Consider the following 21742-nt stretch of genomic DNA (forward strand, 5'->3'; position numbering starts at 1 on the left):
TTTACGATGGTTTCCATGGTAATGGTTACAGTCGGAGACATTTCGCAAAACTATGCACTGTTTGACTTTAGGTGCCAGGTCTTGCGTATACAATTTGTCTCACCACAAAGCCTCTCCTAGTTTTCATATCCATAATTAAACAAATAAAACCCGTCCTTCTGTTACATCCTTTAGGCTAAGAGTTTTATGGCCGACTGGTTCCTGGAAGAGTATGGAGTTTCATCTATTTGACACAGGTCTTTGAGATCTTTCTCACGTTCTCTTAAGGCCCAGTGTAGTAAAGTACAAGAATCGCCATTTAGATGTTGTGTAATGGGATAGATTTTGTGAACTGTGCTGAAGGCCTTGTCTCTCTCTCACGTCTTCTGTAGGCCAAGGTCTACAACATCTTCTCGTCTTCTGAAGCCTAAGAGCAATACTATAAAATGTTACAAGCCTAAAGATGGCTATACATACAGGGTTTCAGACGGCCATTTTCTAAACAATTTGTCATTGAAGGTCGGTCTGTGAAGGTTGTTGTTGTTTTGGGCAAAAGGGACAAAGAACCCTCTGCCTTGATCTGTGGCCTGGTGTGGGCCTACACAGCAAATTAACTTTTCCACAGATATCCGTCTTCGGTCGGCATCTGTCATGCTCCTTCGTGTCACAAAAAGGCACTGACGGTCGGCAGGTAATGGTCTAAATCTGTCATTTTGGCTATCCAAAATCTCTAGTGTATGGCCACTCAAAAATAAGTCTCTTTATGGCAAAGGGGCCTTTGGGCTCCTCAGCTACCAGGACCTGGAAAGCTGCGTTCAACCTGCGGTCCATGCACCAACAATGTGTTCGAAGAGTTTTTATATTGCACTGTCAACATCCATTTTCAATAAAAACAAAGGATTTAACCTTTTCTTTTGAGTGCCAAGAGTTCCTCAAAAAACTGCAGACCGTTCTGGGGCCAACAAAATTAGACCCGTCTAAGCTCTTCACCATGATTCAGTGGTTCTCCCACGCTCTGTGGTCAATGTCTGCTCACGTACCTGAACGATGCTTCCTCATTATCTAAATTATGCTCCGGGATCATCAATCAATGACCCCATGGGAAAGGCCTTCAGACAAGACACATGGGTTAAAGTGCTCGGCATAAGCGTCTGATCAGGATAGCCTGGTTGGTTAGACTTGTAATACACCATTGGTGGTTTTTTTCGTGCCCTGTTACGGGGATTTAATCTTCTACGTAATCTTAGTTCGTGTGGATCAGGCCGGACCTTGTTTGCTTGGTGCCATGAATAAGGGTGGCCATAAACAGACAGATGGAGCGCCGACAGCTGGTGAGCCATCCTTATCTGTCGTTGGATCTCCTGTGTGGTGGAAGCTACCTAACTGTTTAATTTTTTTAGAAATGGGAAAAAATTTTGATGTGTGTTAAGAGATTTTTCAATTTTTGATTTTTCACGTTCTTTTTGATAACAAGAAATGGTATAGCTATGGCGGTTGCAGAGGTATCCGTCACAACCGAGCCCCTATACCTTGAGGGCCTCTAATCCACATAGCCACTAACTGTACTAAAGTGAATATATTTCATATTGCATGACGTCATTAGATACAAGGGCATTAGTGGTTAGGTTGAACGCCCAGGCATGGCTTTTGCGTTACATGCAAGCTTCAGCATAAGATGGGCAGCCGAGTGCCCTATGAATACGCCAAATGGGCAAGTTGGGCATTGTTTACATTAAGCGGTCCTGTCAGGACCCCGTCTGGGTTTTTGTCACATTTGACAGTAAGACTAGAAGTTATGATGGATCCAGCACATCACTATGGCTTATGTTATGGACCGAAGCCATAGTGCAGATGGGAACAGGGCCTTATTTCTATGAATGAAGGGGATAAGATTAACCCCTCTGGCTCTATGTATCTCAGGAGAGACAAAAAAAATCGGAGATGTAAGTGCTGGCATCAGTACCAGGTGAACCAACCTGTAAATAGACCCGGCCCATGTGGTCTAAGTAAACACGCTCTATGCTTGTCAAGCCAATGGCGGGATAGACTGGGGCCCACTGTGAATCTCTCATCCAGGGGCCCACGTATAACCAGTCCTGGGACAGGTAAAAATCCAACCTTTCCAATCCCTGTTTCCTGTGATGGGGGATTTTGGGGGTCTGTAGGTTGTCCCATAAACATGGGATTGCGTTGAGTAAATCTCATCGGGGTATCGTATCCTATAATTTAACCTTAATCCATTTTAATTATAATTTGGCCCCGGAGCCAAGGAGCGGATCAGTGTCGATTCGAGATTATGAAAACTGATCTCACCTCGTAATACCTGCTCAGATCCTGATCACCCGCGCAGGTTACCAACCCCCGAGACTGCCCATCCTCCTTACCTCCCAGTGTGAAACATTCCCTCCTATGTTACAGGTGTGTTATCTAAATACCCCACACACACCGACCGCCCTCAATATACTTATATCTGTCTCTGGGAAAGCTGGGTGGCAGTTAACACGTGTGCAATTATAGGGAGCGTCAATCCAGCTTTTCCTGAAATCTGCCTACATCCGGCATCCTGGCTCATGTCTTCAGGAAAGCTGGGTAACGCCCCCCCCCCCCCCCGCCGAAGCTGGAATGACGGCCATATTGTTTGACACCCAGCTTTCCCTGGAACATACACATGTATGGTATCCTCATAATCATAATGCCCTGTACAATAAAGTTTTGTCATCTATTAAAGTAAAAACGTAAACGCCGTGGGCAGGACAAGTCGGGGTAAAACAGTGCTCTGTTATATCATCTGATTAGCTATAGACGACCCATAAATGTCGCATCTCAACCTTAATGTTATCAAAAATGGTGCAAAGCAAAGTGGATCAGTTGCCCATAGCAACCAATCAGATTCCACCTCTCATTTTGCAGAGGCCCTTTTGAAAATGAAAGAAGAAACCTCATTGGTTGCTATGGGCAACAGATCTTCTCTTCCTTTGCACCTGTTTTTATCAATGACTATATATATATGATGATTATTGATTAACCTCTAATTCTGTCTGTGGTCACATGCTCATACGTAGAATATTATTTCTTTATAATCGTTATGTTTTATTGTATATTTTCATTATTTTTCCCATTATTAATATTTTTTTCATTATTATTATATATTCCAGCCTTTTCACCCCATGGTAAACCTTGAATGCTCCAAAGACTTCACGCCATTCCTGTGTGCGCTGTATGCGCCCGTCTGCACTGAATACGGTCGGGTCACCCTCCCGTGCCGCAGGTTATGCCAGCGGGCATACAATGAATGCCATAAACTCATGGATATGTTTGGCGTCTCGTGGCCGGAGGAGATGGAATGCAGCCGGTAATCTATTTATTTTTATTTTATTTTTGATTCCGTCGGAAAACCGGAAACCAGCCGGAATGGTGACGAACGGAAACCATTAGCGATGTTTCCATCACCATTGAGATGAATGGTGACTGAAACGGAAGCTGTGCTTTCACTTTCCGTTGCGGGGTTCACATGACGGAAACCTCCGACGGAACCCCGGAACGGAAAGCGAACAGTGATGTGAACAGGCCCTTAGATCTAAAGGTTCCCGTATACGTTAGATGAAAAATGTCCGAACCATTCCGTCCATGGAAAATCTCCGCTAATTTTGTCCGACTATCTAAGGGCCTGTTCACATCACCGTCCGCTTTCCGTTTCGGGGTTCCGTAGAAGGTTTCCGTCGGGTGAACCCCGCAACGGAAAGTGAAACTGAAACCACAGCTTCCGTTTCAGTCACCATTGATATCAATGGTGACGGAAAAATCACTAATGGTTTCCATTCGTCACCATTCTGGCAGGTTTCCATTTTAACGACGGAATCAATAGCGGAGTCGACTGCGCTATTGATTCCGTCGTAAAAACGGAAATCTGCCGGAATGGTGACGAACGGAAACCATCAGTGATTTTTCCGTCACCATTGATATCAATGGTGACTGAAACGGAAGCTGTGCTGTCACTTTCCGTTGCGGGGGTTCACATGACGGAAACCTCAGACGGAACCCCGGAACGGAAAGCGAATGGTGATGTGAACAGGCCCTAACGTGTTTGGGCACCTAAACCTACAGTTTGTGCATTTGCCCTTCATAATTGCACCAAATTTATCAAGATGACACACTCCACATAATATATTTTGAGCAAGTCACAACATACTAGACAGGGCTGACGTAGATACAAAATGGCGCAAATCAATAATACATTTGGCACAGCCATCGCAAGTTGTTTAGTCGCGCCCCTTTGATGCACCTTTTTTTCAAAATCTGCCATACTGTTAGCAGAACAAGATTAAAAATGGTGCACGTCTTACATATGGCGCTACATTTTATTTAATGCACGTTACGCCACTATTCTCACGCCGTTCTTTTGATACGCGTGTCCCCACTGTAGCCATCTCTCTCTAGCCTTACCCAGCCTGACGGAAAGCAGGAGTCTGAGAGTGCAGAATCTCGCACCATTGTGACAGCCACCTCTAATAGACAGCTCTGTGTGAAGAAGACTCTTTTTATGGCCAGACCTGGAGGTCGGGGCTGAGACAGCTGACACACAGTCCCGTACTATAAATTACTACGAAGGGGAAAGGTTACAACAACAACAATCTTCAGTCAATCTCCGAGAAACTGAGAACTTTTTTGTTTTCCCCAAAATTTTATTTTTGGGGTTTAGACAGAATTCTCCAATTATGGATAAATAATATATAAAATGGCGTGAAATGCGTTAGCCGACCTCTCACTCCACGTAATGGCCTAATGAAAGTACTATTCATCTTCATGACATATATTGGAATTTCAGCTATTTATGGTCTTTACGCTTCCAGCCAAATGGCCGAAATACGCAGTGCAAAACCCCGATACTGCTTGACATGGAGCCAATGTATCTGTGATTTAAAATGGAGAAAATATGTATATAACTTAGAACCTGAGCCATGTTTACGGATGAGTTTTATAGTTAAAGTTGCAACGAGGCGCCTTATGAAACTTTTTGAAAAAAACATATGCCACATTTTTGGTGGAATTGCTGTAAAGGTTTCTTAGAAAAGATACTATTGATACATAGCACAAGAGTGTCTTTCGAACTGGTAGGATTTGGATGGTCCGAAACTGGATACCACCTGTTATTACGGCCCCCACTGTCTTCAAAAAATAACTGCTTGTGGTAAGGAAGGGGGTGGGGGACAGGTGTTAATAAATGATCCTGACTGCATGTCATTGTACGGTCAGGTCACAGAATGGAGCAACAGTAAAGCAAAACGGGGGCTTTCGGGAAAAAACATAAATTGCAAGGGTCATGGGGGGTGTTATCTCTATGTGTGGGGCCACCCTTACTGCTGTGTCTGTTATTACACCTTGACTTCCACTTATGACAATCACTTCTGGTTAGACTAGACTGAAGCTGCCCATAGATGCCAAAATTTGCCCCCAATTTGACCAATTCTCCAGTTTTTTCGGAGCACTTAAAGGGTCATACACTGCAAGATATTCGCTACAGTGGACATGATTATGGAAGACTGTGCCAAACAGAATTTAAGTTGCTGACTAATGAGTCCATCCACCTTGTATGCAAATTAATGGGATCCATAATTAACCCCCCCATTCCCTTAAAGGCAACAAATACTGGAGGGATAGCGCCCTCTAATGTTCTTCAGAGGTTCTTCAGAACATGTCTTATTAACCATATGTCTTATTTTTTTGTATTGTAGGTTCCCAGATTGTGATGAGCCCTATCCCCGTCTGGTAGACATCAGCATCTCCAGCGAGCCTACGGACAACACCCTTCTAGCAGTGCAAAAAGACTATGGCTTCTGGTGTCCACGGGAGCTAAAAATTGACCCAGATTTGGGTTACTCGTTTCTAGGAGTTCGCGACTGCTCTCCACCCTGCCCACACATGTACTTCCGAAGAGAAGAACTCGCATTTGCTCGATACTTTATCGGAGTAATATCCATAGTTTGCCTCTCTGCCACCCTCTTTACCTTTCTAACGTTTCTTATTGATGTCACCAGATTTCGCTACCCAGAGAGACCCATCATATTTTACGCCGTCTGCTACATGATGGTGTCATTGATCTTCTTCATTGGGTTCTTATTGGAGGATCGTGTAGCATGCAACTCAGCCAGTCCCAGCAAATTCAAGGCTTCTACTGTGACCCAAGGATCTCACAACAAGTCCTGCACCATGCTCTTCATGGTCCTCTACTTCTTTACCATGGCCGGCAGTGTTTGGTGGGTCATCCTTACCATCACGTGGTTCTTGGCTGCTGTTCCAAAATGGGGGAGTGAAGCCATTGAGAAGAAAGCTCTATTCTTTCACGCCAGCGCTTGGGGCATTCCAGGAACCTTAACCATCATCTTACTAGCCATGAACAAAATCGAAGGAGACAACATCAGTGGAGTGTGTTTTGTAGGCCTCTATGATGTTCACGCATTGAGATACTTTGTCCTGGCCCCGCTCTGCCTGAACGTTGTGGTCGGCGTATCTCTCCTTTTGGCTGGGATTATTTCTTTGAACCGAGTACGGATAGAAATTCCATTAGAAAAGGAAAATCAGGACAAACTGGTGAAATTTATGATCCGCATTGGCGTGTTCAGTGTCCTTTACCTTGTGCCCCTTTTGATCGTGATAGGCTGCTATTTTTATGAGCAGGCATATCGAGGGGTTTGGGAGACCACGTGGATCCAGGAACGTTGCAAGGAATATCACATACCATGCCCCTACCAGGTAAGGGTCCAAAGAATGTTACATTGGGATTAATGATATCTACTCGTTGAATGGTTCAGTTATCAAGATATGTAGAGGAGGAATTCTTGGTAAAAATACATGGTTTGGCACCTGATCATCCAGTAATGGTGGACTTGGGCTTCTATAATATGTAAAAAGCATGGGAAATTCGACGTTGTCAAAAATTTGGACTTTACTCTTTTATGCCTCCAATACTCCTAGTTCTTCACCCTACAACAGTGGCACTGTTAATACTACTAAACAGTACCACCCTATGTATATTCTTAAAGGGGTTGTCTATTTTGGATAATCCAATTAAGTGAGATGGGTCCCCTGATGACAATCTTTTCTGCTGATGTGACCCCCAGCGATCAGTTGTGGGTGAACAGGGAAGCAAGTGTTCAATTTCCCTGCAGTGCCTCCACAGGGGAAATGAAGTATTACACATTTCTCATTAAAAAAAATCCAAGGGTTGTCCATGTAATGCACGGATGTGCCAGGTCATGCTCTACTAATTGCGAAAGGCTGAATTTAGTGTCATTGGGATGATTGACAGGAAGTAAAGAGAACTCCCAGCCTCCTATGATCACTATTATATGTCACATATTTCCACTGCTGCACCATTTTATACCTTCGCCTTTAGGCGTAGGGTTATTTTACAGATTTGTGCTATGAAAGACACATTAAGACTCCTTTAGATTTTATTAAATTTTTCCTATATACTGAGATCACACGGGTACAGTAGACACCATGACATTTTAAGAGCTTTGGCTCGTTCCCCGGTTTGGGTTTGGTAAGAATGGGAGGATTGTTTCCTGTTACTGGTCTCGGCTGCACGTTCTGCTTTTAAGGCACTCAAGACCGGGCTCAGCAAATAAACCTGGTAGGGGCACACACTTCATACAGAACATAAAAGAAGGGTATTGTGTTTCAGCACACAATGCCAGTAACATTAATGCCCCGGCAGTATTTACTCAGTAGACTCATCCGACAGGTATTTCTTATTTCCATTCCTTTGTGCATTTTTTGCAAAAAAAAATCGTAGAAGAGGCCTCTAGGTGAACGGGTACGTGTAGCCATGGCCAGATTATAGCGTGGGCAAAGGGGGCAATTGCCCTAGGGCCTCCACTGGCATTATTATTTGGACACTAGATAGCACCGTATGTGCTCTTGAATGTAGTCCCTACATGGCAGTAAGGCTGGATTCACACGAGCATGTTCGGTCCGTAAAGGACGGAACGTATTTCGGCTGCAAGTCCCGGACCGAACACACTGCAGGGAGCCGGGCTCCTAGCATCATAGTCATGTACGACGCTAGGAGTCCCTGCCTTGCTGCGGGACAACTGTCCCGTACTGTAATCATGTTTTCAGTACGGGACAGTAGTTCCACGGAGAGGCAGGGACTTCTAGCGTCGTACATAACTATGATTCTAGGAGCCCGGCTCCCTGCAGTGTGTCCGGTCCGGGACTTGCGGACCGTACTTTACGGACCGAACATGCTCGTGTGAATCCAGCTGAATATGTGAGCACAGTACAGTATTTGGCACTGTATGGTGGTATTATTTAGGCACTAGACGGTTTTAGGCAGTATTACTCTCAATCTACTACCTTCAGAATAAAAAAAATGTCAGGAAGCCCCCAGATGTTTGTACAAGGGCCTCCAAGACCCTTGATCCAGCCCAAATGTACTGAATCAGTTACAGGAATTTCTATCGGCTGTACAGCAGACTGCCTCTTTATTCTGCACAGACTTGTTTTCAGCCCAAAGTGCTTAAATTTTTTAACGTTATCCATGTATTGAGAGGGAAGCTTTGGTGAGACTTCATAGTGGCTGAGACTTATAATCCCACAATTTCTGGAGAGCCATAGTTTGCATGTAGACCTTAAGAGAAACCTGTAAAAATGACAATATGTTGCAAGGTATTAGTAACGATCGCTGGTTCAAATCCCCTAGGGGGACTAATGAAAAGTGTAAAAAAATAAATATATAAAATATTAAAAGTTCCAAAAGAACACCTTTTTCCAATTTTTTTTTTTGTTGTCTGAAGTAATGTAAATAATAAACAAAATTGGATGTCGTCTCGTCCGTAAAAGTACGAAATATTTAAATATAACATTATTTAACTCGCACGGTGAACGCCGTAAAATGAAAAAAAATCGCTGTTTTTTGGTCACCTTAACTTTAATTTTTTTTTTAATAAAAAGTGATCGAAAAGTTGTATGTTCCAGATAATGATACCAATAAAAACTACAGCTCGTCCCGCAAAAAACAAGCCCTCACACCGCTCAACCGATGAAAAAATAAAAAAGTTCTAGCTCTCAGAATGCGGTGAAACAAAAGATTTTTTTTTTTTTTTAATAAATAATTTTTTTCTTTGTAAAAGTAGTAAAATATAATAAAACCTATAAAAATTTGGTAATGGTATTGAGCCGCAGAATAAAGATAAGTGGTCGTTTTAACCACACACTGAAAGTCGTTAAAACAAAACCCAAAAAACGATGGAAAAAATCTGCGTTTTTTCCCGATTCCACCCCACAAAGAATTTTTTCTTTCGGTTTCCCACTATATTTTATGGTATTTTAAATGGTGCCAATAGAAACTACAACTCCTCCGGCAAAAAAATAAGCCCTCACTCCGCTCTATTGATGAAAAAAATAAAAATATGATGGCTCTTGGAAGGCGGGTAGTGAAAAATGAAAAAGCAAAAACTGGCTTCGTCCCGAAATGGTTAATTGGTTAATATTTCTTATGTGATTGTAATTATCCTCTTGGCCCCTAGATGTCAGCACCTCAGGATACAATCCAGTAAAGCTTCTCATTTTACAACGTGCTGTAAAACGTAATATTATCACTTCATTATTAGTAATAGTCATGGTAGAAATAGAAGTCGCCATTGGTTGCAGAATCTCATTACTTATTCCGAGGTTGCTCCAGGCGTTCGATCCCTGGCCGTGGCGCATGATACAAGATGGCGGTTAGATGATCGGACTGTCAAGACCTTTCTATAAACCTGATCCATGTTTTTTGTCAGTCTGGTCGGGTAGGCCAAAAATTCCCATGAGCGGGAAGATCTGAAGACGAGGATCAGCGAAGGGTTAATAACGATCGATTCCGGCCTGCGGGCACCTGACAGAGGGGCAGTGAGGATGATGAGGATGATGAAGGCTTCTTTGATGTCTATAAGTAAATATCATTGAGCTGCCAGATGAAACAATTCGCATTGTCAGAGATTACAGATTAACTTGTGCTGCGGGCCGAGAGGGTCAATATCAAGGCGAGAGGAGCGGTGCGGGGCGATCGAGCGGCTTTGAAGAACATATATATGTGCGTCATACAAGAGATATATCACATATACAAAGAGCGTGTCTGGCTTATCGTGATACCCCCCGTCTCTTGTCCTGAGCCGTCCTCCTATTTCAACTATATTACGTTCGTGTGAATAAGGCCTTAGGGAAAGCTGGGTGACAACCACAGCCCTTATTCCAGCCCCGAAATGGGTGGTCACCCAGCTTTCCCAGACTCCTGAATGGCAGCTATTACTAAATATGCAATGCGGTAATACAGACAGATGACTTCAATTGATTGTTCCCTGTTATCAGCCATTTCAAGCTGGACAGATGCTGACTGTGGGGCGGGGGAATATGGCTGATTGTTCCCTGTAGGGTTCTGTAATGCCCCCCCATGATCGCTGCCGTCACGTATCTCCAGATACATTGACATCTATGTGTGCGTGACATCAGCCGCCCCTCTTGTAACGCTGCCGCGGAGGTGACGGACATTTATAGGGTCTGCGTTCCTCACTCTAATGGATTTCTTATGATTTTTGGTTGTAGACTATTAATGAGCGGACAAGTTCTGACGTCTCCCCTGTAAAATATCTCCGGCCGATGTAAACCGCGATCTTCTTCTTCTTTCCTGACACGTGATGTGTCCCGGATTTTCTGCACATTGTAAAAATCACTAGTGTCAGCAGATTATAGCGGATTATATTACAGGATGAGGGGGCTGTCACTGGTATGGGGCACTGTGGCTGTCACTGGTATGGGGGCACTGTGGCTGTTACTGCTATGGGGGCACTGTGGCTGTTACTGCTATGGGGGTACTCTGGCTGTCACTGGTATGGGGGCACTGTGGCTGTCACTGGTATGGGGGCACTGGCTGTCACTGGTATGGGGGCACTGTGGCTGTCACTGGTATGGGGGCACTGTGGCTGTCACTGGTATGGGGGCACTGTGGCTGTCACTGGTATGGGGGCACTGTGGCTGTCACTGGTATGGGGGCACTGTGGCTGTCACTGGTATGGGGGCACTGTGGCTGTCACTGGTATGGGGGCACTCTGGCTGTCACTGGTATGGGGGCACTCTGGCTGTCACTGGTATGGGGCACTGTGGCTGTCCCTGGTATGGGGGCACTGGGGCTGTCACTGGTATGGGGGCACTGGGGCTGTCACTGGTATGGGGGCACTGTGGCTGTCACTGATATGGGGGCACTGTGGCTGTCACTGATATGGGGCACTGTGGCTGTCCCTGGTATGGGGGCACTGGGGCTGTCACTGGTATGGGGCACTGTGGCTGTCCCTGGTATGGGGGCACTGTGGCTGTCACTGGTATGGGGCACTGTGGCTGTCACTGGTATGGGGCACTGTGGCTGTCACTGGTATGGGGGTACTCTGGCTGTCACTGGTATGGGGGCACTCTGGCTGTCACTGGTATGGGGGCACTCTGGCTGTCACTGGTATGGGGGCACTCTGGCTGTCACTGGTATGGGGGCACTCTGGCTGTCACTGGTATGGGGGCACTCTGGCTGTCACTGGTATGGGGGCACTCTGGCTGTCACTGGTATGGGGGCACTGTGGCTGTCCCTGGTATGGGGGCACTGGGGCTGTCACTGGTATGGGGCACTGTGGCTGACCCTGGTATGGGGGCACTGTGGCTGTCACTGATATGGGGCACTGTGGCTGTCACTGGTATGGCGCACCGGCTGTCACTGGTATGGGGGCACTGTGGCTGTCACTGGTATGGGGACACTCTGGCTGTCACTGGTATGGGGCACTTTGGCTGGCACTGGCTGTCAATGGTATTGGGGCACTATGGCTGTCACTGGTATGGGGCACCGTGGCTGTCACTGGTATGGGGCACCGTGGCTGTCACTGGTATGGGGCACTGTGGCTGTCACTGGTATGGGGCACTGTGGCTGTCACTGGTATGGGGGCACTGTGGCTGTCACTGGTATGGGGGCACCGTGGCTGTCACTGGTATGGGGGCACTCTGGCTGTCACTGGTATGGGGGCACTCTGGCTGTCACTGGTATGGGGGCACTCTGGCTGTCACTGGTATGGGGGCACTCTGGCTGTCACTGGTATGGGGGCACTCTGGCTGTCACTGGTATGGGGCACTGTGGCTGTCACTGCTATGGGGGCACTGTGGCTGTCACTGGTATGGGGGCACTCTGGCTGTCACTGGTATGGGGGCACTCTGGCTGTCACTGGTATGGGGGCACTCTGGCTGTCACTGGTATGGGGGCACTCTGGCTGTCACTGGTATGGGGGCACTCTGGCTGTCACTGGTATGGGGCACTGTGGCTGTCCCTGGTATGGGGGCACTGGGGCTGTCAATGGTATGGGGCACTGGGGCTGTCCCTGGTATGGGGGCACTGGGGCTGTCACTGGTATGGGGCACTGTGGCTGTCCCTGGTATGGGGGCACTGTGGCTGTCACTGATATGGGGCACTGTGGCTGTCACTGGTATGGCGCACCGGCTGTCACTGGTATGGGGGCACTGTGGCTGTCACTGGTATGGGGACACTCTGGCTGTCACTGGTATGGGGCACTTTGGCTGGCACTGGCTGTCACTGGTATTGGGGCACTATGGCTGTCACTGGTATGGGGCACTGTGACTCACCGTTATTGGGGCACTGGGACTATTGTCATTATTTGGGTACTGTGACTGTTACCGATATCGGGGCATTGTGACTGTCACTGTTATAGGGATATAGCGCCTGGCAGAGTTAATGTGGTTACTGTTTATAGAGACATTGTGACTGTCACGGTTATGGGGGCACTGGGGCTGTCACTACTATTGAGGATTTGTGTCTGTCAATAGTAATGGGCACTGGGGATGCCCACCGTTATGCAGACACTGTGCCTGTCAGCGTTACCATTGTGGTTACGGTTTTTGGGACACTGGGGCTGTCATTGGGACATTGGGCTTGTGTTATTGGGACACTTTGGCTATGATGAGTCTTGTCAAGTCCTGTCTTGTATTTGGTCCTTTAATCCCAATGTCCTATCCCTATTTTTGACTTTTTTCATCTACATTGTCCACTTTTTTCATCACTCCTTCGAGCTGCGAGGAAGCCGAAACTTTTCCTAATATGTCCACAAGAATATAAAGCTTCAATCCGATCACCAATGAAGTATTTTGTTAAATAAAAATTAAAAGATACCCAAATTAAAATCATTTTTATTTTTTATCTTTTTACATTTTTTTATTTTTTTTATTTTTTTTTTATTTTTTTTTTCATTTAACTTTTTCTAGATTTTCTTAAAAAAAATATATATCTTGCAGCACAGGAAGCCAGAGCGCATATAGGGCTGTGATTAGATTATGTTGGAAAAGTGCGCTGGAAACAGGATGTCATTAAACTGACAACGCTCCATTATAGTGACCAGTCTTCCCCATCATCACTCGGTGTAAACATGGCGTCCGGGACATCACACCAACTCAGACAAAAATACACGGCACAACAGATACAGGACAACGCCAGTCACGGAAACCAGTCTTTCAACAGTTAATTCCTTGCTGCTTTCTACTGAAGAAGCAGAATGTGTTGCAGCCTCAATGCCCCAATGTGTAATGGCTCAGTGGAACAGTTGAGTGTCATGTATATACTACTCCCTGGATACAGGGAACCAGCTGCTGCGTAACTAGATCTACTCTGCGGATTTCCCATAATCCATTGTCCTGTGCTACACTTTCTTCATCTGCTCAGACATCAGGATGGTAGCAACATTCAGATGCACCATCAGGTCAGCTCCGTTCTTCTGATACACAGCACCAAATCCTCTGCATAGACATAGAGATAAATGATAAAGTTCTATCTGTCTGCAGTCACCACTAGGGGGAGCACAGGAGGTTACCGTATACTTTATTATTGCGTTTAATCTGCCTGCAGTCACCACTAGGGAGAGCTCAGGAGGTTACCGTATACTTTATCATTGAGTTTAATCTGCCTGCAGTCACCACTAGAGGGAGCTCAGGAGGTTACCATATACTTTTATTATTGAGTTTAATCTGCCTGCAGTCACCACTAGGGGGAGCTCAGGAGGTTACTATATACTTTATTATTGAGTTTAATCTGCCTGCAGTCACCACTAGAGGGAGCTCAGGAGGTTACCATATACTTTTATTATTGAGTTTAATCTGCGTGCAGTCACCACTAGGGGGAGCTGAGGAGGTTACCGTATACTTTAAACTCAATAGTAATCTGCCTGCAGTCACCACTAGGGGGAGCTCAGGAGGATCCTTTATTATTGAGTTTATGTACAGTTACATTCCATTATTCCGACATTAATGGGATATCAAATACTCTGAATTACTATATTAATACCAGGACCATCATGCATTGCGGCACAGCAGCAAAGACAAAGCTCCTCTACCCTGTGTACATCTCCCCCTGGGACGGTGGTCCCCTTTATATCTGTGGGGGGGGGGGTCATAACCTCCCTGATGACCAGAGATGATGTCACTTTTTACGCCGTCCTGTGATTACATCATCTCATTGATCAGTTGGTGTCGTGTTATACGCGTGGCATAGTTGAGGCTCTGGAGTAGTGTGCAGCACTGCGCTCATGTAAACTGTATACATTCCCATACAAACGCTTCTGTCCCACTAATCACCGGCGATCATAAACCACTTCCCTCTTATCTAAATACATTCCCCATATAATCAAACACGGCGGGACGCGATTCTGGTCCAGCTTCTGAAGTGTTAAATAACCTCACGACCAAAGCAGCAAATCAATGTTCTCTAAACGACCCCCTCCAAAAATACCAAAAGTCACCTGGAAATAGACGTCCAGGGGTCGCCCTTATACCATACATGCAAAATCAGGGAGACTCATAGAAATGTATACAGGACATGCCCCAACCTATGGATCAAATAATACATATGACCCCCTTCAGCAGACCCCAAAATTAATACAGACCCCCAGACCAGACCCCTTAGATAAAGATCTAGACCCTGAGCCAGACCCATATACCGATCCCAGACCAGACCCTCTGTATACAGACTCCAGACCAGACCCCATGTATACAGACCCCAGACCAGACACCCCTTCATACAGACCCCAGGCCAAGACCCCCTGTATGCAGATCCCAGACCAAACCCCCTGTATACAGACCCCAGACCAGATCCCCCTCTTTACAGACCCCAGACAAGACCCGTGTATTCAGTCCCCAGACCAGGCACCCCTTCATACAGAACCCAGGCCAAGACCCCCTGTATGCAGACTCCTGACACGACCCCATGTATACAGACTCCTGACAAGACCCCATGTATACAGACTCCTGACAAGACCCCATGTATACAGACCCCAGACCAGATCCCCCTCTTTACAGACCCCAGACAAGACCCGTGTATTCAGTCCCCAGACCAGACACCCCTTCATACAGAACCCAGGCCAAGACCCCCTGTATGCAGACTCCTGACACGACCCCATGTATACAGACTCCTGACAAGACCCCATGTATACAGACTCCTGACACGACCCCGTGTATACAGATCTCAGACCAGATCCCCTTTATACAGACCCCAGACCAGACACCCCTTCATACAGACCCCAGGCCAAGACCCCCTATATACAGATCCCAGACCAGACCCCCTGTATACAGGCCCCAGACCATATTCTGGATCAGACACCAGGTATGGGATTGTGGGTTCAAGCTCTGGGTGCCATCAGGGACAGCCGGTCCCGTCTGGAAGGGGGACCCAGGGACTTATATTGAGTTATTTTGGTCTAATACTTTGACAACCACTAGGGCAGGCTCCAGGTATATGTGGGCCCTTGGGTGACAGTCACAATGGACCCCTGTCCACCCCACCCTCAGCTTAGAAGTGTAAAGCAAGTTCACCACTAGTACCTCACATCTGCCCGGGTATGTCTGGTGCTGACGCCGACCAGGCCACGGATGGCCCATAGGGTTTGTCACCCAACAGATCCTATAAATGTGTTATTATCCAGAATTAAAATTACACTGCCAATACCTTTCTTCTACAGTGCTTGTGTCAGTAGTCACTGAATTTCCTGCATTTTATTCATGAATCACTTAGAGGCGCAGCACAGATTCTTAAATCATGTCTATATGTTACAGGACAAGTATCAGCTGGAGTTATTCATGTAAGTGGCCATTAGTCCGCTGAGCATCTGGTGACCGTAGTAAATAATTATTCGCCCCTATTATGTGGATTTACTGCGGCGTTGTCTATAATTCTCCATTCAGCAGCTGTTTTCTGCTCTGCGGTGATTTCAGGGACGTGTCTATCTGCCAGGAGGGGGCGAGGGGCATTTATGCCATATGTTACCATGACAACATTATGACGACTCCACCTCAATCAGATTATGATATCATCTGTTTGTGGTGAGGGATGGGTGTCCTTACCCTGTGGATAGTAAAGAGTTAACTTGGAAATGAGGAGAACCTCATCGACATGGAGTTTGGGCGTTGTCCACATGTTTTTGTGGGTTCCTCAAGGTTCTCCGGTTTCTTCTCGCATTATATTCTGTCCTCCATAGACCGGCACGACGCCGGTCCCGTAGGAATCTGGAATATTGGACTGTGGCCCTGTGTGTATATATAATTCCACCTACACAGGATAAATCACCGTGCTCCAGACCGAAAATTAAAATATTGGACTTATCCCATATCAGGAAGCTGAGATAGGAGGGGCTGTTTGATGGGGTTCTCGCCCTGTAGAAGCGCTCACGCTGAACTATATGTGCCACACGTTCTTTACCGCAAATTGCTGCCATTTTGCCATGCGGTTTTTACAGGTGAAACACATTTTTTTACATGTTTCACCAAAAACAGCTCAGCCAATAACCGCATTTCAAACCCGCATTAAAACGCGTGAGGTTTTGCCCTGGGTTTTTGCGACTGCGCGGCACCCTACTGCACTGTGTGAACCCAGCCTTGAGCATATATATGTTCGGCCCCATGCACATGACAGTGTTTTTCATCCGTAATTACGGACCCATTCATTTCTATGGGCTACAGACACCTTTTCGTATTTTTATGGATGGGTGTCAGTGCCGTAGAAATGATTGAACATGTCCTTTTTTTGGCCATAATTATGGCACAAACTCCCCATAAAAGTCTATGGGCGCTTCTGTACTTACTGACAGCTACAGATGTGCACCGGTAGCCGTCCGTAATTACGGAAGCGTTGCTAGGCGACGCCAGGTTTGCAGATGTTGCACATCATTTGTGGTTTTCTTCTTTTTGCGGATCTGTAAATACGGATGCACCGCAGAACGTATTTACGAACGCCGTACATGCGGATGATTTACGGATGACATAAATGACTACGGATCCGTATTTACGGATGGGCCTTTAATCAGCGACCACCGTTTTTCATCCATGTCACAGCAGCTCATGAGAACCCAACCAAACAGATCCTTATATCTCAGCTTCCTGGGCATTTATTTTATCAGTGTGAAATGCAGGGGGGGGGGGGGGGAATACTCAGAATTTCCACCTGAATTGTCAGGTTTTGAGTGGAGTTAGAGTACACACTGACGCAGCAGAAAACCACGCAATTCCTGCACCGAAAAAAAACATTACTTTAGGACTGCACCATCATGCGACTTTTACGTAAAATTTTTAACTATGGATAAGTGAATCAAGTCCCCTGATTCATAGTTTTACCCAAGTTGCAGATTCTACAGTCCATAAAGGATGGGGGTATCAATTTGTCTATTATTTTCCAAAATTTAATCTCAAACCTAGCCAGTCGATTCGCCCGGTGAATCCTAATGATCGGCAAACCACCAACCAATTGAAAATTCAGCTAATCTTGAATCTCTAGTTGCCACCATAGGAATGTATCTGGTGCTATTCAATGCGACTTTGCAATAACCGCATTGCAAACCCGCAGCAATTCGTGTCAAAACGCATGCGGTCTTGCCATCCGTTTTTGTGGCGGCGTGTCACCCTACCGCAACGTGTGAAGCCAACCTTGAGCATGCAGGGCAAATATATGTAAATCAGTGAGCGCAGTTTTGCTTCCATGTCACAGGCAGCTCATGGGAACCTTACCAAACAGCTCCTTATATCTCAGCTTCCTGGGCTCCTATCAGTGTGACATGCGGGTGGGGGGTACTCAGAATTTCCACCTGAATTGTCAGGTTTTGAGGGGACGCAAACAGTAGTAATAGTGCAGTAGAAAGCCACGCAATTCCTACACCACGAAAAACATGACTTTAGCAGTGCACCATCATGCGACTTTTACAGAATAGTTTCAAATAGGGATTAGTAAATCGTTTCCCCTGATTCACAGTTTCGCCCGAATTGAAGCTTCGCCAGTCCATATCGTTTCGTCTATTATTTTCTTAACATTTCCTAAAGCAAATCTCAGACCTCACCAGTTGATTGGCCCAACCAATCCTAATGATCGGCGAACCACAAACCAATAAAAAATCAGCTAACATTTCCAGTTGTAACCATAGCCTCTTGTGCAATTCAATGCGACTTCGACATAGGGTCGCACCAAATTTGTAGTTACCCATATCCCAAGAGCCGCAAACACTTGTGCACATTATTGGGGACCACCACCGTCATGCGACTTTTACTATTGACATCTATTAAAGGGCGTAAATATTCATGCAACTTGAATTGCACCAATATTTGTTTCATATTCTGCTGGTATCTCAGTCTAGGTCTTCTTCTACCCCCGACCTTACTCTCTGGCTACGGCTCTGCCGGCGGTGCGGTGTATATCCCCAGATCTAGAGCTTTCGTGGGTAGATTGGAGGTCATGGAGAAACCTGAATTTCCAGTTTAGAAAAGCAGTTCTGACTGTCGATGTCTCTTCACAGCAACATGATCCGGAGGTCTCGCTTTCAGGCTCAGGTTTTATCTGCACAACTTGAGACTATCGCTCCGCTCTCTCCTGAGGTGGCTGCATAAAGTTTCGGAGAGCCGCTCGCATAATGGACCTGGCAAAACTTTAAATTAAAGACTTTCTTCAAGTGTTTGGTTACAGCCTGATAAGATTCAGCACTTCTTCTCCTCCTTATAAAACATTTCATTCATCATTCGACAAAGATGAAACTGACTTCTCAACAATGGGGCTTTTTTATTGCCGGTCTTCTGCTAAAAGCCTAGTTCACAGCCAGGTCATTCTGATTGATTGGGATTTGGTGGAACCGTACAGGAATCCCGGATTAATTACTGCCGTGATGAGGTTTATTAAGTTACATGGGTGGAATATGCTCGTTTTTTTTATATGAAATTCATTCTTTGTTGTAGTACCCATTGTGGCCTGAATGAAGGGTGGCGCTATTTCCTTCATTCAATTACAATTTTGTAAAATCTCGCTTGTCTATCAAATGAGAAATTCCAGGTTTTTCCAGACTTCTCCTTTAAGGCCGAGGCTACTCGTGGAATGCAATTATTATAGAAAGATGTGACTTCCTGCAGTTTGAGTAGCACAACGTTTAGTCCACTCCATAGAAGTTAGGGTTTCACTAGTCCAGTGCAAAGACGCAGACACCGTTCTGCAACTTGAAATCCATTTAGACACAACAGATCAGATGAGATCCAATGATATGCAAATCTCTGGTGCGTTTGCATTCTGGTGGATGCAGCCTTTTTCTGTGTTAGGCCTTGTTCACAAAGTGCAGATTTTGCATGCATTTTTGAAAGGGTAACTAAACGTTCAACTAACTTCTAACATGTAAGGGTATGTTCACACGCCCTATTTACGGACGTAATTCAGGCGTTTTACGCCTCGAATTACGGCCGAAAAAACGGCTCCAAACCGTCGGCAAACATCTGGCCATTGAATTCAATGGGTCTTACGATATTCTGTGCAGACAGGCTTTTTTTTACGCGCCGCTGTCAAAAGACGGCACGTAAAAAGACGGCTGCCTCAAAGAAGTGCCTGTCACTTCTTGGGACGTAATTGGAGCCATTTTTCATTGACTCCATTGAAAAACAGATCTAATTACGTCCGTAATGGACGGCGCGAAAAACGCCTGCACTTGCAAAAACGTCTGAAAATCAACGTAATTTCAGACGTAATTGGCGTTGCCGTGTGAACATACCCTAAGAGTATGTTCACACGCAGTGAGCAAAAACGTCTGAAAATCAGGAGCTGTTTTCAGGCGAAAACAGCTCCTGATTTTCAGACGTTTTTTAACAACTCGCGTTTTTCGCGCCGTTTTTAGAGCTTTCTTTCAATGGATTCAATGACAAACGCCTCCAAAAACGTCCCAAGAAGCGTCCTGCACTTCTTTTGACGAGCCGTCATTTTACGCGCCGTATTTTGACAGCGATGCGTAAAATAAAGGCTCGTGGGAATAGAACATCGTAATTCCCATTGAAAGTAATGGGCAGATGTTTGTAGGCGTATTAGGGGCGTTTTTTCAGGCGTAATTCGAGGCGTAAAATGCCCGAATTACGTCTGAAGCCACTGCGTGTGAACATACCCTTATAGTGACAGGGCAGAAGTTTTGATCACTGGGGTTTTGAGCGCTGAGACCCCCACCGATAGCTAAAACGAAGCGGCAGAAGTGATCGTGTGATCGCAGAGCCGCTTGCTTTCTGTTCGGCTTTTCTCGGAAAGCCGAGCAGTTGGTGTACGGACTCAATAGAAAGTCTATGAGTCCGTTCACCGCTACATCGGCTTTCCGAGAAAAGCCAAACCGAATCGAAGCGGCTCAGCGATCACACGATCACTTCTGCCGCTTCGTTTTAGCGATTGGTGGGGGTCTCAGTGCTCAGACCCCACCGATCAAAACTTTAGACATGTCACTATGACATGTCAGAAGTTTGTTGAACGTTTTGTTACCCTTTAAGCAAAAAACAGAATTTGATCCAGGAGAGAAGATCTCTAAGGCCCCATGCACACGACCGTGTTCGGTCCGTGATATACGGTCCGCATGTCGGCTGCATGTCCCGGACCGAACACAGTGCAGGGAGTCGGGCTCCTAGCATCACACTTATCTATGACGATAGGGGTCACTGCCTGTCCGCGGAACTACTGTCCCGTACTGTAATCATGTTTTAGTGTGTGACAGTAGTTACGTGGATAGGCAGTGACACCTAGCGTCATAGATAAGTATGATGCTAGGAGCCCGGCTCCCTGTACTTTGTACGGTCCGGGACAAGCGGCCGACATGCGGACCGTATATCACGGACCGAACACGGTCGTGTGCATGAGGCCTAAGGCCGTCCTATATATTTTTTGTTTAGGTTCCGTTCCTGTATTTAGCTTAAAGAATACATGCAAAATCTACAGCAAATCTGCACTGTGTGAACAAGGACTTATGTAAGCACTACATGTCCCCCAATCTCTTGTAACAGAGCATGTTGTAATAGGTAATCAACCCAATAGGTAGTCTGATGCCAGATCTCTCAGCGGGAGAGGAAAACTTGCAGAATTATAAATGCAGCTCTGGATGGGACTAGAGAAGAAAGCATCAAGATATGTAAAGCAACATTATTACAAAGTTGTTATATGTAGATTTAAAGGGGTTGTCCACTCTTCCTATAACTTGTTAGGACATATAAACATGATAGGGGGAGGGGGCTCCCCGGTTGGGACCTCCTTCCATTAGCCAGAGCAGGGAGATGGCTTATAATTCTAGTCAGCCATGATGGGACTTGTAGTTCTTTTTAATAAACAGATCAGTCAGTGTGATTGGTGCAACTTTATAGTTTTTATTAAAAAATATTTTAACTTTTTGAGATACAGCTGCTTTGTATTCTCTATACAGAGCAGCTGTATCTA

The 21742-nt window shown here is 45.8% G+C and overlaps 1 protein-coding gene across 2 annotated transcripts in view; it reads left to right on the plus strand.

Moving 5' to 3' along the window:
- Window positions 1–21742, plus strand: part of FZD3 (frizzled class receptor 3) — a 69529-nt gene that overhangs the window by 33600 nt on the left and 14187 nt on the right. For both annotated transcript variants that reach the window (XM_075860852.1, XM_075860854.1), the window contains exons 3-4: window positions 3135–3331; window positions 5712–6729. In XM_075860852.1, the coding sequence (XP_075716967.1) occupies window positions 3135–3331; window positions 5712–6729 (1215 nt within the window). The remainder of the gene's footprint in view (window positions 1–3134; window positions 3332–5711; window positions 6730–21742) is intronic.

Source organism: Rhinoderma darwinii, chromosome 4, assembly GCF_050947455.1.
Source record: "Rhinoderma darwinii isolate aRhiDar2 chromosome 4, aRhiDar2.hap1, whole genome shotgun sequence".
NCBI lineage: Eukaryota > Metazoa > Chordata > Amphibia > Anura > Rhinodermatidae > Rhinoderma > Rhinoderma darwinii.